Source organism: Saimiri boliviensis, chromosome 9 (genome assembly GCF_048565385.1).
Source record: "Saimiri boliviensis isolate mSaiBol1 chromosome 9, mSaiBol1.pri, whole genome shotgun sequence".
Taxonomy (NCBI): domain Eukaryota; kingdom Metazoa; phylum Chordata; class Mammalia; order Primates; family Cebidae; genus Saimiri; species Saimiri boliviensis.
Window position 1 is genome coordinate 110,798,973 of NC_133457.1, and position 18,217 is coordinate 110,817,189.

General features: G+C 50.0%; 1 protein-coding gene across 3 annotated transcripts in view; it reads left to right on the forward strand.

The window, feature by feature from the left end:
* EYA2 (EYA transcriptional coactivator and phosphatase 2) overlaps positions 1-16,577 on the forward strand; it is a 292,955-nt gene extending 276,378 nt beyond the window's left edge. For 2 of the 3 annotated variants that reach the window (XM_074406621.1, XM_039479741.2), the window contains 5 exons: positions 1,703-1,863; positions 9,676-9,790; positions 11,298-11,419; positions 13,770-13,870; positions 15,692-16,577. In XM_074406621.1, coding sequence (XP_074262722.1) covers positions 1,703-1,863; positions 9,676-9,790; positions 11,298-11,419; positions 13,770-13,870; positions 15,692-15,772 — 580 coding nt within the window. In that variant the 3' untranslated portion in view covers positions 15,773-16,577. The remainder of the gene's footprint in view (positions 1-1,702; positions 1,864-9,675; positions 9,791-11,297; positions 11,420-13,769; positions 13,871-15,691) is intronic. The other variant, XM_039479738.2, reaches the window with a different exon arrangement.
* The last annotated feature ends 1,640 nt before the right edge of the window (positions 16,578-18,217 follow it).

The window sequence follows — 18,217 nt, forward strand, 5'->3', positions numbered from 1 at the left end:
TTTCTACTCTTAATCTCATTCGAGAAAACACAGGAACAGTTTAATAGTACAGAGAAAAAAAAGCAGCCCCCCACACACCCTAAGACAGCCACAGCAGCAGACTGATGCATTTCCCACCAGTGTTCTTTAAAGACACGTTCGTGTTTGTCCCAGAAGCTTTTGGTGGCATTGCACATCCACAGCTTGTGGGACCCTGGTTTGTCCTGTGAGGCTCTATTATAACTGTTATAAAATCCTGGGATTTTCCAGGCTTCTGTAGAAGGAGGAAAAATGGTGTTCTCTGGGAAGCAAGGGTTTCTTTTTTTCATTCTCAAGCTCCAGCTCCCATAGGTGGTGAGATACCCACTCTCTCCTCTTTGGTTCCCAGCTGCCATTTTTGCAACTCATTTTGTGTCGCTTCTGAAATGCCCCTGGCCACTGTGGATCTCTGAGGCCCAGCGTGCTTCTTTCGGGGTTCAGGCTTATATCCATGAAGCACCAGCCAGTTAGGCAACTGAGTCTGCCTAACTTAAAAAATAAAAAGTCAAGGCCAGGCGCGGTGGCTCACGCCTGTGATCCCAACACTTTGGGAGGCCGTGGCGGTCAGATGACCTGAGGTCAGGAGTTCAAAATCAGCCTGGCCAACATGGTAAAACCCTGTCTCTACAAAAATAGAAATATTAGGTGGTGGCTGATGGGCATGATGGCCAGCGCCTGTAATCCCAGCTACTCAGGAGGCTGAGGCAGGAGAATCTCTTGAACCCAGGAGGCAGAGGTTGCAGTGAGCCGAGATCGCACCACTGCACTCCAGCCTGGGCAACAGAGTGAAACTCCACCTCAAAAATAAATAAAAAACAAAAACAAATAAAAAGTCAAAATAAGGGGGCAGGCGCAGTGGTGCATGCCTATAATCCCAGCGCTTTAGGAAGCCAAAGTGGGAAGATCCCTTGAGCCTGGGAGTTCAAGACCAGCCCAGGCAACACAGGGAGACCCCATCTCTACAAAAATAAAAATAAGCTGGCCAAGTATGGTGGCACATGCCTGTGGTCCCAGCTCCTCGGAAGGCTGCGGTAGGAGGATCCCTTGAGCTGGGAGGTTGAGGCTGCAGTGAGCTGTGATAACACCACTGCACTCCAACCTGGGCAACAGAGCAATACCCTCAATACTAAGAATTGACCGGGCACGGTGGCTCACACCTGTAATCCCAGCACTTCGGAAGGCTGAGGCAGGCAGATCATGAGGTCAAGAGATAGAGACTATCCTACCCAACATGGTGAAACCCCATCTCTACTATAAATACAAAAATTAGCCCGACGTGGTGGCACACACCTATAGTCCCAGCTACTCAGAAGGCTGAGGCAGGAGAATCGCTTGAACCTGGGAGGCAGAGGTTGTAGGGAGCCAAGATCGTGCTGCTGCACTCCAGCTTGGAGACAGAGTAAGACTCTGTATCAAAAAGAAATACAAATTAAAATTAAAATGCAAAAGAAAGGCAAATGGATGCAACTCAGGTAAGAGCAAAAGACACCGCACCCTTCTCGAGGAAGCTCGTAAAAGCTGTGGTCCTGCTGCCCCCAAATGCACACTCCAAGCACCCTGTGCACCTGGAGGGGCTCATGGACACCAAAAGCCCACCCGTGGGTCCCACAGAGCCCGTGGTCTCCCAGTGACGATCCCCGGCACCCCCGGCACTAACACGGTCCCTTCCCTCTTCTCTCCGCAGCACATACAACTTCTCCGCTGACGGCTTCCACAGTTCGGCCCCAGGAGCCAACCTGTGCCTGGGCTCTGGCGTCCACGGCGGCGTGGACTGGATGAGGAAGCTGGCCTTCCGCTACCGGCGGGTGAAGGAGATGTACAATACCTACAAGAACAACGTCGGCGGTGAGTACCGCGGGCCTGGGGCCTCCGAGGACGGGAAGCTGATCGGGTGGGATGCTGTCCATTCTGTCCCTGCTGTGCCAAGGCGCCAGTTGGAGAGATTCACAAGTTCAGTGCCAGCCCACTTCATGCAGCCCTCTTGATGCTCTTCAGAATAGGGCACTGGTATTTTGTCACCTTCAGTTTGCGGGTGGGAGAGCTGAGAGGTGGAGGCTGCGTCTGATCCAAGATTCTTCAGGCCACAAATGGTGGGGGGTGGATGTGGGGGCGGCGTTCTCTTACCCACAACCAGAGGCTCTCACCGCGTGGCCCTCCAACCCCAGCAACGGCATCACCTGTGGGTGTGTTGGAAAGGCAGCTCCTCTGGCCCTGCCTCAGGCCTATCAAATCTGAAACTCTGCACTGGGGCCCGGAATCTGGGTTTTCACAGCCCTGGAATCCCTCTCAAATTCTGGAATTCCGGAATCCCCCTCGGATTGGAGGCGGGGACCCGTGCCATGAGTCTGCAGCTCAGATTATTGTCCACAGACCGACCACATCAGCATCCCCCTGGAGCTGATTAGAAGTTCAGGGTCTCAGGCCGGGCACAGTGGCTCACGCCTATAATCCCATCACTTTGGGAGGCCACGGCAGGCAGATCACGAGGTCGAGAGATCAAGACCATCCTGGCCAGTACGGTGAAACCCCATCCCTAAAAAAAAAGTTCAGGGTTTCCAGGAGGCGGAAGCTGCAGTGACCAGAGATCACACCACTGCACCTTAGCCTGGGTGACAAAGCAAGACCTTGCCTCAAAAAAAAAAAGGAGCACAGGGTCTCAGGTCCCATCCTGAGCAACTGACTTAGAATCTGCTTTTAAATTTTTTTTTTTTTTTTTTTTTGAGACAAGGTCTCAGTGAATTAATATCTTAGGCTGTAAAAACAGAAAAATGAAAAAGAAAAAAAAAGAGAGACAAGGTCTTGCTATGCTGCCCAGGCTGGTCTCAAACTACTCCTGGCCTCAAGTGATCCTCCCACCTCAGCCTCCAAAGTAGCTGGGATTAGAGGCAAGTACCACCTGTCTGGCCCAGAATCTGCATTTTTCACAAGCCTGCCAGGCGACTGTGGAGGCGGTAAAGTTGAAGAAGCCCCCGAAGTCACTGGTTCTCACACTTGGCTCTCATTGGAACCAGCCCAGGAGTTTCTGTCTCTGCCCTGGTCTCGCTGCAGCCTGGACATGAGGAGCCATAAAGGTCTTTGGGTGATTCTAATGCGTGCAACAAGGAGAGACACCCTCCTCCCAGCCAGCTTCAGGAACTTAGGACCGTTCATTCATTCATTCATTGCCCCAAACAAGAGGTCTGAAGGCACTAGAGACGAGGCTGGCTCAGCTGTGGTCTAGAGAATTCTGGAGTTCTCTAGACCTAAATCCAGAGGTTTTTAGCTGGGAGTGATACTGCGCCCTCGCCAGGAGACATCTGGGAGTCTTCCTGGTTGTCGCCGTGCCTGGAACCAACCACTAGCCCATAAGGGAAGGGTTTGAGTGAGTAGGTGGCTAATAGTGTCTGGAAGATACACACTGCCCCCAAAAGCTTCTGCTACCCCTTCCCTCCACTTCTAGAAAGAGTAGAGTCCCACTTCTCAAACTGGACAGAACCCACTTCCAGTCCCAGCTCTGCCACTTTCTAGCTACGTAGCCTTAGGCAACATACATATGGTCGTCTTTCTGCGCCTCAGTCTCTAGATCTATGAAATTGAGAGTACAAATATTTCTGCTTCCCTGGATTATTGAGAGGTTTATTGTTAATGCATAAAATAGGCATGACTCTGTGCCTGGTATACAGCAGGCACTCAGTACATGGTGGCATTTGTCACTAGTTCCTCTCAGTTTTGCTTGGGAGCCTCAGGTTCCGTGTCTTCCACTTTCTCTGGTAGCTTTCCCATCAGTTCTTTGGGACAGACTTTCCGTCGTGTTCGTGGCTGCAGTTCTAATCCCGCCCACGTGCCGAGCGCAGTCCTGGCAGTAGCTAGGGCTTGAGGAGCCCTTACTCTGCCAGTTTTGCCACCATTGTCATGACATAGCTCCTTTACTCTCCACAGCATCCCTGTAAGGTAAATGTTTTTATCACCTGTGTTGCTCAGAGCAGAAACTGACATTACAGAGGTTAAGTATCCTGCCCAGCGTCACACAGCCCAGGCAGAAGAGCCATAGTGGAGTCCCAGGGTGACTCTACCACCTCTGCCCTTCAGGGCCACACTTGGTGGCCTCTCGGATGCAAGTGTGTTGATTGCAGGAGTGAAGCAGCAAGCTCTTGGCAAGTTGGGCGCTACCTGCATACGCAACCCTGCATGGAGGGAGGAGGGGAGCAGGAGGGCTTGCTTAGGGGAGACAGGGATAGAGTTGGCCAACAGAGAGCATCTGCTCTCCATCCCAGTTAAGGACTGGGAAATGCTGGGGCTCTGTCAGGCTGCTCTGCTCGCCCCTAGCTGAGGGGAGATCACCCAAGCTGTCAGCTCGTGAGGAGCCCACAGCTGGTGGCATGCCGGTCCCCTTCCCCTCCCCAGCTGTTCCTGCATCACAGACCTAGCCAGGTGCCTGGCCGCGGCTTCTAGCCTGGTGATCGCCACAGATTCCCACGATTCCAAGTGTTTTAGAAGGTAGGCCGGGCACAGTAACTCACGCCTGTAACCCCACCACTTTGGAAGGCTGAGGCAGGTGGATCACAAGGTCAGGAGTTCAAGACCAGCCTGGCCAAGATGGTGAAACCCCCATCTCTACTAAAAACTACAAAAATTAGCCAGGCGTACTGGCACATGCCTGTAATCCCAGCTACTTGGTAGGCTGAGGCAGAGAATTGCTTGAACCTGGGAGGCGGAGATTGCAGTGAGCTGAGATCACGCCACTGCACTCCAGCCTTGGCGACACAGCGAGACTCAGAGAAAAAAAAAAAAAGCGCGCTTAGAAGAAAGACTTCTGCAAAATACAGGCTAGAGAAAATACTTAATAAGTCACCATCAACGAGGCAGGAGTTGGAATCAGGGGCCTTGCACTGATGTCATTCCTCCCCCTGCCACTTCCTGTGTAGCCCTGAGCAGGTTATTTGACCTCCCTGTGCCTCAGTTTCCTCCTCTTGTGTAAAATGGGGCCACCGATGCTACCCAGCTTCTAGGATTCATGCCAGGACATCGGGAATTCACACAGGAAGGTGCTCAGAACGGCGTCTGACACACATAGCTCTCCTTAAGTGGCGCTGTGGTTACCTGGGGAAGGGGGAGTAAGGCCAAGCCTGGAGGAAAAAGCCAAGGAAATGGCCTGAAGCACATCTCCTGGCGTGGAGCAAAGTCGGGTGTTGGGCAGTCAGCTACACAAGACAGCACGTGGGAAGCCCTTTGCCAGCTGAAAAGTGCTGAGTTCTTGTGAGTTTGTATTGTTACTGAGGGTTCCAGCCAAGGGTCTCTGGGGAAGGTGCAGAGAGAGAGGAAAACCAGAGGTCATGTGTTCTTCAAGAGTTTATAGACTAATGAGAAGATGGGACATGTAGCAGTAAGAAGATTCATTCATTCATTCATTCATTCATTCATTCGTCGACGTGTCCATCATCAAAGGCCCAGGTTGTGGATTCAGCGGTGAACAAAAGAAACAAGGTCCCTGTTTCCTGAGTTTATATTCAATGGGTGGAGAAAACAGATCATCAACAAGTGAGCAAAGCACTTAAATTCTTTTTTTTTTTTTTTTTTTTGTGAGACGGAGCCTTGCTCTGTCACCCAGGCTGGAGTGCAATGGTGTCATCTTGGCTCACTGCAACGTCCACCTCCTGGGTTCAAATGATTCCCCTGCCTCAGCCTCCCGAGTAGCTGGGATCACAGAAGCATGCCATCATGCCCAGCTAATTTTTGTATTTTTAGTAGAGTCAGGTTTTTACCGTGTTGACCAGGCTGATCTCAAACTCCTGAGCTCAAGTGATCCACCTGCCTTAGCCTCCCAAAGTGCTGGGATTACAGGCGTGAGCCACTGTGCCCAGCTTGAAAGTCTTAATTCAGTCACTTCAGAGAATGATCACAGCCATAGAGGAAACAGAGGAATGTGGCGGACAGCCCGGCGTGGGCAGGGGTGGCCAGGGGACACTTGGGAAGTAGATCCAGAGTCCATCTCTCAGGAAGGAATATTTGAACTCAGTATTCTAAGTATTCTAAATGAGATTCTAATGCTGATAATCAGACGCCCAGAGCTGGGGGATGACCAGAGCAGGTGAAGAGTCTATCAGTTCAGCCTACATTCAACTGCATAGGTAAAAGCACAACCAGCCAAAACACAACACAAAAAACAACAATGGAATGTATTTTTTTTCTTATACACAAGAGCTGTAGACATTCCAGAGCTGGCCAAGTACTCTACAGCATTAGGAGCCCAGGATTCTTTTATACATATATTTTGTTTTGTTTTGTTTTGTTTTGTTTTGTTTTGTTTTGTTTTGAGACAGATTCTCACTCTGTTGTCTAGGCTGGAGTGCAGTGACACAATCTCAGCTCACTGCAACCTCAGCCTCCTGGGTTCAAGTGATTCTCTTGCCTCAGCCTCCTGAGTAGCTGAGATTACAGGTGCCCGCCACCACGCCTGGCTAATTTTTATATTTTTAGTAGAGACGGGGTTTTACCATGTTGGTCAGGCTGGTCTCGAACTCCTGACCTCAGATGATCCACCTGCCTCGGCCTCCCAAAGTGCTGGGATTAGAGGCATGAGCCACCACGCCCGGCCACTTCTATCTATTTTTTTTTTTTTTTTGAGACTGGGTCTCGCTCTGTTTCTCAGGCTAGAGTGCAGTGGCACGATCTCAGCTCACTGCAGCCTCGACTTCCCAGGCTGAAGCAATCCTCCCTCCTCAGCCTCCAGAGTAACTAGTACCACAGGCACAAGCTACCATGCCTGGCTGATTTTTTAATTTTTTGTAGAGACAAGGTCTTCCTGTCTGGCCCAGGCTGGTCTCGAACTCCTGGCTCAAGCAATCCTCCCACCTCAGCCTCCCAAAGTGCTGGGGTTATAAGCATGAGCCACCTCACCCAACTAAAATCAAGATTCTTATTGCTAATGAGAAGATCCTTTTGTATCTATATTTTTACTAATTACAAGTGAGAAAAATGGATAGTGGATTGCAATTAACAGTGTCTACCATAAACAGCAAATGTGAAGACCAAAGGAGTGTGACGCTTTTCAGAAAGATAAAGAAGGCCAGCGTGGCTAGAACAAGGGAGCATGTGGTCAAGGACTGGGTGAGAGAGCTGGCAGTGTCCAGAGGACGCAGGACCTTGCAGCCCACAGGGAGGAGTTTGGACACCGGGATCTTCTATGTACCGAAGATGATGTCTAAATACCACAGGCTTAGGCAGCATTTGGTCCTAATGAATTCATTCTTCCTTCAGCAAATACCGATTCGGCACCAAGCACAGGCCAGCCCTGGCTACAGAGGCTGCTGCTGTGGTGGCGAAGAAGCCCGACTTGGTTCCTGCCCTCATGAACAGCTTAATGGCCAAGGCAGATGCCAAACACATTGTCACACAGACACACTTAAAATTCTAGTTGTGAGAAGTGCTTTGAAGAAGAGCTACTGTGTGTTGGGAGAATATAAACTAGAGGGACCTGCCTCAGCCTGCAGAGATCAGGTTAGACCTTCCAGAATAAACATTTGAGACGAGGCCTCGAGGCAGGATGCGAAGGCTCACGCCTGTAATTCCAGCACTTTGGGATGCCAAGGCAGGATTGCTTGAGGCCAGGAGTTCAAGACCAGTTTGGGCAACATAGCAAGACTCTACCTCCATGAAACATACAAAAATTAGCCAGACATGGTGGCGGGCACCTGTAGTTCCAGCTACTCAGGAGGCTAAGGTGGGAAGCATGCAGGATTGCTTGAGCCTAGGAGACTGAGGCTGCAATGAGCCATGATCACACCACTGTACTCCAGCCTGGGTGACAGAGCAAGACTTTGTCTAAAAAAAAAAAAAAAAAAAAAAAAAGACGAGGCCTAAATGCAGAGTGTAAGGGATTTAACCAGGCAAAAGCAGGATATGAGGTAAGAAGAGTGGTCCAGGTTCTGAAATGAGGTATGCAAAGGTCCTGGGGCAGGAACTCACTTGGTGTTTCAGGAAACCAACAAGAGACCTCCAGGGCTACAATGGAAAGATGAGACTCAGCAGAGCCAGGATCATGCTGCTGGGGCTTTGAACTGTATCTTAAAGCTACTGAAGGCTGAGAGAATAGCAGGCTGAGAAATACCCACAGGGTGGCTCTGGAAGTCAGCTGCCTGGGTGCCCGACCTTTATCCATTATTTTCCCCCTATGGTGAGCAAGTCAGTCAACATCACAAAGCCTGTTTCTTCACATAAAAAAAAAAAAAAAAAAAAAAAAAAAACGAAATAAAAATGGTGTCCACCTCTAGGATCATTGTGAGAATGAAATAAATCATGTTAAAAGCAGAGCCCTGCACATAATAAGCACTCAAAAATGTTCATCATTTTTTTTATTTTATTATTAATTCCCTGTCTCCACCATAACAATATAAGCTCTATAATCTGCATATTTTGTTCATATCTGTGCATTACGATGTCAAGCACCTAGAAGACACTCCTGAATTTTTTGTTGGATGCATGGGTGGATGGAAGGTGGGGTGGATGGGTGGGTAGGTGGGTGGATGGATGGATGGATGGATGATTGGGTGGATGGATGGGTGGATAGGTGGGTGGGTGGGTGGGTGGGTGGATGGATGGATATTGAGTGGATAGGTGGATGGATGGATGGATATTAGGTGGATAGATGGTTGGATAGGTGGGTAGGTGGATAGATGGGGGGATAGGTGGGTGGGTGGATGGATGGATGGATGGATGGATGGATACTGGGTGGGTGGATGGATGGGTAGATAGGTGGGTGGGTAGATGGATGGATGAATGGATAGATGGATATTGGGTGGATGGATGGGTGGATAGGTGGATGGATGGATATATATTGGGTGGATGGATAGATGGGTAAATAACTGGGTGGGTGGATGAATGGATGGATGGATATTGGGTGGATGGATGGGTGGAAAGGTAGGTAGATGGATGGGTGGATAGGTGGATGGCTGGATGGCTGGATGGATATTGGGTGGATGGATGGATGAGTAAATAGGTGAGTAGGTAGATGGATAGATGGATGGATATATGGATGGATGGATGGATAGCTGGATAGACGGATGGATGGATATTAGTGGATGGATGGGTGGATAGGTGGGTGGGTGGGTAGGTGGATGAATTGATGGATATTGGGTGGGTGAGTGGATGGATGGAGAGTGGGTGGATCACTCAGTGAATGGATTAATTCATCAGTCTGCTGATCTCAGGATAAGATTAAGAGAAGCAGCCGGGCGCGGTGGCTCAAGGCTGTAATCCCAGCACTTTGGGAGGCTGAGGCGGGTGGATCACGAGGTCAAGAGATCGAGACCATCCTGGTCAACTTGGTGAAACCCCGTCTCTACTAAAAATACAAAAAAATTAGCTGGGCGTGGTGGCACGTGCCTGTAATCCCAGCTACTCTGGAGGCTGAGGCAGGAGAATTGCCTGAACCCAGGAGGTGGCGGAGGTTGCGGTGAGCCGAGATCACGCCATTGCACTCCAGCCTGGGTAACAAGAGCGAAACTCCGTCTAAAAAAAAAAAAAAAAAAAAAAAAAAAAGAGAAGCTGCTGGACTGAAGTTTATTTTGGGTGGCATCGGATTTTAACCCTAAGGGTACAGTAACTAGACTCCTGTTCCCTACCTTCATCCCCCAGATCTTTCTAATATGATGACTACATCTTTATTTCCTTTGTCCACAGGATTGATAGGAGCTCCCAAAAGGGAGACCTGGCTACAACTCCGAGCTGAGCTGGAAGCTCTCACAGACCTCTGGCTGACCCACTCCTTGAAGGCGCTAAACCTCATCAACTCTCGGCAAGTGGCAGCCCCCATTTTCCTCTGTGCCACTGAACTTTCTCCCAGTAAGCAGTGTTGGCTCCACACTTGGGAGAATAGGATGCCTCAAATTCTCACTTGTACATTTTCCAAAAAAATTTTTTTAGACGGAGTCCCACTCTATCACCCAGGCTGGAGTGCAGTGGCATGATCTCAGCTCACCACAACCTCTAACTTCCAGGTTCAAGTGATTCTCCTGCCTCAGCCTCCTGAGTAGCTGGGATTACAGGTGCCCGCCACCATCCCCAGCTAATTTTTGTATTTTTAATAGAGATGGGGTTTCACCATGTTAACCAGGCTGGTCTTGAATCCTGACCTCAGGTGATCCACCCATCTTGGCCTCCCAAAGTGCTGGAATTACAGGGGTAAGCCACCGTGTGCAGCCCAAATATTTATTAAAGCTTAAGTGCACAACTCAGTGGATACCCTGTAGCATAGCTGAGCTAACAGCTGCAGAGACTTTTTAGGGCCCAACAGGTTTCCAGGTTTCTGGATTCTCTCAAAGGATAAGAACTGGCGTCCAGGCTCCAGCTTACCCCAGGCCCCACCTCTCCCTATTGTCCTACAATTGTTCCATATTGCTCATTTACATTACCTGCAACTATTTACATATATGGCCCTTGCAATAAACATTTGCTTTTTTTTTTTTTTTTAAAGACGGAGTCTTGCTCTGTCACCCAGGCCAGAGTGCAGTGGCACAATCTCGGCTTGCTGCAACCTCTGCCTCCCAGTTCAAGCAATTCTCCTGCCTCAGCCTCCCAAGTAGCTGGGATTACAGGCGCCTGCCACTACATCCAGCTAATTTTTGTATTTTTAGCAGAGGCAGAGTTTCACCATGTTGGTCATGCCAGTCTCAAACTCCTGACCTCGTGATCCACCCGCCTTGGCCTCCCAAAGTGCTCGGATTACAGGCGTGAGCCACCACGCCCCGCCTAAACATTTGCTTTTTTGAATAAGAAAAGTATTCCCCCCCAGGCCCGGTGCGGTGGCTCAAGCCTGTAATCCCAGCACTTTGGGAGGCCGAGGCGGGTGGATCACGAGGTCGAGAGATCGAGACCATCCTGGTCAACATGGTGAAACCCCGTCTCTACTAAAAATACAAAAATTAGCTGGGCATGGTGGCGCATGCCTGTAATCCCAGCTACTCAGGAGGCTGAGGCAGGAGAATTGCCTGAGCCCAGGAGGCGGAGGTTGCGCTGAGCTGAGATCGTGCCATTGCACTCCAGCCTGGGTAACAAGAACGAAACTCCGTCTCAAAAAAAAAAAGAAAGAAAAGTATTCCCCCCATACTACAATTCACTCTGGCAGGCAGCTTCAGGCTTAAAAGAGAGGAACAGTTGGAGAATCCCTGGGCCCGAACCATGAAGATGACAGCCACAGCCTCCAAGCCTACCAGATTTCCAGCCGACTTCAGACTCATGCAGCAGGAGGAGGCCTGGCCTTGCGGTCCCTCTGAGTTCTGATCCACAGTCTCTTTTGTCCTTAGGCCCAACTGTGTCAATGTGCTGGTCACCACCACTCAACTAATTCCTGCCCTGGCCAAAGTCCTGCTATATGGACTGGGGTCTGTGTTTCCTATTGAGAACATCTACAGTGCAACCAAGACAGGTAGGGAGAAGCCAGACTGCTGAGGGAGGGTGGGGATGCAGGGATGGAGGGCGGGGTTAGCTCTCCATCCTGGGAATGAGATGTTTAAGGTTTCCTTACCTGGAGAAGTTGATGGAATTTGCCCATGGCCGTGGTGACTCAGATCCCCAAAGAAGCCCTCATAGACCACATGCCTTGACCTGTGCGTCTAAAGAAATTGGTTAGGACCACAGTTTTCCAGAGTGTCTGTATGAGTGCAGATACAGGCACAGCTGCTGTAACAAACACACCGCAAAATGCAAGGGCTAGCAAAAAGAGCCAAAGCTGGTTTCTCCCTCATAGAACAGAACAAAGGTAGGTGATCCAGGCTAGTGGAGTGACCCTGACCTCAAAGTCATCCAGAAACCCACGTCTCTCCCATTTTATTTTTCCACCATCTCTTATGGTTTTATTCTCATGTATGGGGTCAAATCAGAGTTCCAGCACATGGTCATTCTAGTGGGTCTGATATGTGAAGGCCAAGCCCAGAAGCTATGTACATTACATTCTACTCACCTTCTGTCAGCCACGGTTTAGTCACATGGCCACAAGGAGCTGCCAGGGAAGCTGGGAAATGTAGTCCATAGCTCAGTGATGATGCATCCAGCTCGTGGAATTCTATTACTAAGGAAGCAAAACAGTTTCCACTACAGCTTGGTACATGAGATGATTGTAACTTAGGTGGTACATCAAACAACCTTGTCCATCAAATAACTTTGAATTAAACCTGAAACCGCAGAGAGAAAAGCATGGTCTTTCTTAATTCTCTTTCAAGGAGAGAGTCTTGATTTAGTGCTAGCCTGTCTTTAACACCTCTGTAATACCTGCTAATCTTCCTTATTCACAAAGAGAACAAGTCTAGGCTCAGAGCTTTCATCAGGTAAGAGAATTTAATAACTAGAAATTAACAGCGTTATTTGTTTATCATCAGTTATCTTTTCATGGCGAGAAATAGTTGGTTTTCTTCAGGGGGCTGATTTTTTTCATTCTTATATCACCTAAGAATGTATAATAATACAAAATAAATCTAGTTAAGATTTTTTTTTTTCAGACAGGGTCTCATACTATCACTCAGTCTGGAGTGCAGTGGCGAGATCACTGCTCACTACAGCCTCAAACTCCCAGCCTCAGGCAGTCCTCCCACCTCAGCTTCCCAAAGTGCTGTGATTACAGGCATGAGCCACCATGCCAAGATATTTTTAGTTAGAAGCTTTTTCCTTTTTTTTTTTTTTTTTTTTTCTCTAGAGCAAAAGAAAATTAACACAGTACTTTGGAAGCATTTTCTTAGAGCAATTTTGGTTTTACTGAAGTTCTATGCCCAAACACTATATAAAAGTGCCTTTTGATTTTAAAATTATAGTAATTCAGGCCATGCACAATACACTTAAAAATGGTTAAGATGGCTGGGCGCAGTGGCTCATGCCTGTAATCCCAGCACTTTGGGAAGCTGAGGCAGGCAGATCACTGAGGTCAAGAGTTTGAAACTAGCCTGGCCAACATGGTGAAACCCTATCTCTACTAAAAAGTACAAAAATTAGCCAGGTGTGGTGGCGCATGCCTGTAGTCCCAGCTACTCAGGAGGCCGAGACAGGAGAATCACTTGAACCCGGAAAGTGGAGGTTACAGTGAGCCGAGATGGCACCAAAGCACTCCAGCCTGGCCAACAGAGCGAGACCGTGTCTCAAAAAACAGGCTGGGCGCGGTGGCTCACGCCTGTAATCCCAGCACTTTGGGAGGCCGAGGTGGGCGGATCACGAGGTCAAGAGATCGAGCCCATCCTGGCCAACATAGTGAAAACCCGTCTCTACTAAAAAGTACAAAAAATTAGCCGGGCCTGGTGGTGCGTGCCTGTAGTCCCAACTACTCGGGAGGCTGAGGCAGGAGAATTGCTTGAAACTGGAAAACGGAAGTCGCAGTGAGCGGGATCGCGCCACTACACTGCGCTCCAGCCTGGCGATAGAGCAAGACTCTGCCTCAAAAAAAAAAAAAAATAAGTGTCCGGCACATGACATTAAGTGCATTCAAATGGTGCGCATCCGTGGCCACTCCATCAGGCAACTGCAGGTACTCCGGAGCCTGCTGTAACCCCCGCGCTGCCTCCTCCTGCTGTGTTGCGCTGGGCAAGCTGCTGGCCCTCGCTGTGTTTCCAGCTGTCATCATCCTTACCTGGGAATGATAACGGTGCTCACCTGAGAAGTCTGCGCAAGCGCGAGATGAGTCATGCCGGGCCCCTGGGAGCACAGCTGCAGGCGGCAGCTCTGAATGAGCGGGCATTGGCAGCAGTCCTGGGTCCTCACCGAGCCCTTTTTCCTTCTTTCCTGTGTGCGTACAGGGAAGGAGAGCTGCTTCGAGAGGATAATGCAGAGATTCGGCAGAAAAGCTGTCTACGTGGTGATCGGTGATGGCGTGGAGGAGGAGCAAGGAGCGAAAAAGGTACTTCTTCCGCCTCTCAGGCTGCGTTTTCCCGCTCTTGTGAGCGCCCATCATGGTCTTCAAGGGCTCCTTCCACGATTTCCTCCCCTCCCCGTGGCTGGCTGGGTCCTCCTTCCCAGGCTCCTTGCTCGGCGGTCCATTCCATCTGCAAATCGCAGAAGCATCCTGAGTAATTTCCTTCTACAAATCCCCCCTCTCTGCCTCTGGCTGCCACCCCTGGTAGCCCTGGATTGTTTCTGGGACAACTGCTTGGGAGCCCAGAGACGCTCCAGCGGGGCAGGCTGGTGGGGGGCCAGTGCACGTGCGTGTGTTTTATTTAATACTTACTGATCATATGTTCCAGGAACCCTTCCCAGTTAATAAAGACAGCATTAAGCTAATGAAAAAGAAAATCCTGCATTTGTGATCTCGGGCCCGTGAGGAGAGGGCAGGGGGTTCTGGTGGCCACATCTCTGTTCTTGGAAAAGAAACAGCTGCCAAAGTCCTGGGTCTGGACCTGTCAACAGCACCCCAGAGAGGCTTCCACCCCCCACCCGGAGGCCTGGAAAGTGGATTGTTAATGTCACAGAGCTTAATTAGGGGGACCTGGTTTCCCCCATCTCTGCCTGGTAACAAATCCCAAGGAAATGCAAAAATGTGTAGGGTCTCAGCAGATGAAACCCAGAGGAAGAGGGAAGCCCTAGGATCCTGGGAGAGGGCCTCAGGTGAGAGGAGCTTGGAAGGCTTTGCAGGCACTGTTCCCTCCACCTGGAAGGCTCCTCCCCTTTCCCAGGAGATGTCACCTCTATTAGCAGCCGCCGTGAGCCCTGCTGAGAAATGGGAGCTACTTCTGAGAGAGAAGGGGAGAAACGATCTTCAAGGGCAGCTGGCAGGGTCATTCACACCGGTGTGTGGCCGGCTGTGGCTGGTATCTTGAGGTGCTGCCCAGGAGTTTGAGACCAGCCTGGGCATGGTAAAAAGCTATCTCTACAAAAAATACAAAAATGAGCCAGATGTGGTGGCATACATCTGTAGTCCTAGCTACCCGGGAGGCTGAGGTGGGAGAGTCGCTTGAGCCTGGGAGGTTGAGGCTACAGTGAGCAGAGATTATGTCACTGCACTCTAGCCTGGTCAACAAAGATATACCCTGTCTCAAAGAAAAGAAAACTCAACATCATGACAATAACTGGAAGCAAGTACCACCTGCTGTAAAAAGAACGCAAAGATCAAAGCTGTGAAGAAGGCAGATTAGTGTCATCCTGACCTGGTTAGCTACCGTGACCTGCTCAAGACTCCAAGACCAGCTCTGTGTGTTCACAGTGGAGATTGTCAAATGTTGGGGGGGGCAGTTCCAGCACCTAGCTGGGACTTTCTTCTTGAAGTAACAGATTCAGGGCACTGCAGCCTCCAACTCCTGGCCTCAAGCAGTCCTCCTGCCTCAGCCTCCCAAAGTTCTGGGATTATAAGCGTGGGCCACAGTGCCCAGACAAGAACAAATGTTTAAAAAGAATTGCTTTCCCACTGTGCAATTTAACACCATGTCAGTGCACCACCTGAGACCTCGCTGGTACCAGTGGAGGCAGAAGGGCAAACAGGAAACACGCCGGGCAGTGCCGGATGAGCCCGTCAGAGCAGGCTGTGAGTGGATAGAAGTGGTCGGCCATACTGGTGGGTACTGGCCAGATGTGGGTCTGCCAGCAACGTCAACTGCCGCATAGTTTGGGAAGTCCCCACATGCTGGACTTAACTGGGTTGACATCTCAAATGGCCCTATAACCACAGACGTGGGAGCTGGGGTGAGGAGCAGGGCCATAACCTTGTGGCTGGTGTTCTGTGTTTCAGCACAACATGCCTTTCTGGCGGATATCCTGCCACGCGGACCTGGAGGCGCTGAGGCACGCCCTGGAGCTGGAGTATTTATAGCAGGATTGGCAGCATCTCCACTGGCCATCACCCCCCGACTCCCTCGCCTTCCCCACCTCCCCGCCGAGAACTCCAGAGACCTAGATGTTGGACACCAGCCAGGGGCCCCGCCACCCACAGGACATGTCCAGTGACCATCTCCAAAGCCGTGATCAGTCCAAACGAGGGTTCTGAGAAGCCAAGTACCCAGCATCGGCTTCGGATGACTTGACTTTGGGGCAAAGGGCTGGCTCAGAGTCTAGACTTTTGTACACGACTCACAGAACAAAAGCAAGGAACTGCCGACGTGGGGGAGGGCTGGTGATGAGGAGGGGACAGGTTCGTTTTGTCTTCTTTTTAATTTATGGACTCGTCTCATTACTCCGGAGTTTCGCTCTTGTTCCTGTGTGACTGGGTTTCTTAGCCACTGGTTTGGTTTGGTTTTTTGAACTGGCATGTAGGTGGTTCGCAGTTCTAATATAAGCACTCTCTTCCTCAAGTTGTGCTTTGGGGGGACAATCATTCTTTGAACATTAGAGAGGGAGGCAGTTCGAGCTGTCGGGAAGACTCTTGCTTATTGTGTTTTTAAAGACCCTACTTGGCGTCATGTGGACAGTGCATGTGCCTTACGCTGCGTCTTGTTTTCTAGGAAGCGGGGATGCTGGGAAGGAGCGGGTGCTTTGTGATGGATTAAAGGCATTAAATAAAACCACGTTTACATTTTGAAGTGGGGTAGGGTGTGATTACTTTATTGCCACTCTTGAGGCTTCCAAATGTGTTGGCCTTTTTAAGGACTTTACCAGTTGCAAAAGAATAAAATCCGGCCGGGCGCAGTGGCTCACGCCTGTAATCCCAGCACTTTGGGAGGCCGAGGCGGGTGGATCACGAGGTCAAGAGATCGAGACCATCCTGGTCAACGTGGTGAAACCCCGTCTCTACTAAAATTACAAAAAATTAGCTGTGCATGGTGGCGCATGCCTGTAATCCCAGCTACTCGGGAGGCTGAGGCAGGAGAATTGCCTGAACTCAGGAGGCGGAGGTTGCGGTGAGCCGAGATCGCGCCATTGCACTCCAGCCTGGGTAACAACAGCAAAACTCCGTCTCAAAAAAAAAAAAAAGTAAAATCCAACTCACACTGACTTAAGCCAAGAAAAATGGGGGGCTTAAGGGAGGAAGGAGAAGAGCGAGAAAAGGAGGGAGGGAGGGAGGGAGGGAGGACACAGGGACAAGTGTCTCCAGGAACTTTAGGTGGTATCTGTCTGGATTCAGGTGATGAAATGGCTTTCTCTCATGTGGCCTTAATTCTCAGGCAGCCTCTTCCCTGTGTGGCAAAGATGGCTCCAAGAGTCTTTCAGCAAAACCACGCGGACAGAAGGAGAGCGCCTTCTTCACAGCAGGGGCAGCAAAAGCCCCAGGTCTGTGCCTCGTTGGCCAAATCTGAGGCTCAGGCAACCCATGGAGCTGGGATTTAGGGTTGGATTCTGTCCTGAACAGCAAGTTGAAGAAGCTGAACCTCCAAGGGAAAAAAAAAATGAGCTTTTATTAAAAGAATTGGAGGAATTGAGGGACAGGCTGGAAAATGCAACTGACTGCCATTCTAATGGGAGGACTTCATTTTCCAGTGGATGGTGCATGAGTGAAGGATCCAGTGTAAGGGGCAAGGGGGGACATCTGGAGACATTCCGAAGATATCTGGAGCATTGTCACTACCCATAGCAGACCAGGCAGGACCTGGGTCTATCTCACTGGATGCTAAGCAGACATAGAGGCTCCTTCCATATTAATGTTGGTAAAATCCTGAATTATCAGTCAGCTGACCCATGTCATGGGAGATGGAGATCTCTGCAACTGGAGTCTCAGAGCAAGAATCTCTGATGACTAGAAAACTATCACCGGCCAGGCATGGTGGCTCATGCTTGTAATCCCAACACCTTGGGAGGCCAAGGCGTGTGGATCGCTGGAGTGCAGGGGTTTGAGACCAACCTGGGCAACATGGTGAAATCCCGCCTTTACAAAGAAGACAAGAATTAGCCATGTGTATAGCATGCACTTGTAGTCCCAACTACTCAGGAGGTAGAGATGGGAGGATCTCTTGGGCCCAGGAGGTTGAGGCTGTCGTGAGCCATGATGGCTCTGCTGCACTCCAGATGGGGTGACAGAGCAAGACCCTGTCTCAAATTTTTTTAAAAAGCCATCACCAAGGGTCAGATAGATGCCCTCACGAAACTCTGAGCTTCTCAGGGGGCAGGTACTGTTGGTTTCGTCTCTATATCCACAGAATCAAAGTAGCCTGACACAAAGTAGAATGCCATTATAGATGGGATAGAACGAAGGATGGAAATATTGATGGAATTACAGCCAGATGGATGATAATATGGGTGAATGGCCATTTGGACAGATGGATAAAATGGATGGTTAAATAGTTGAGTAGGTGGGTAGATGGCTGGTTGGGTAGGTGATTAGATG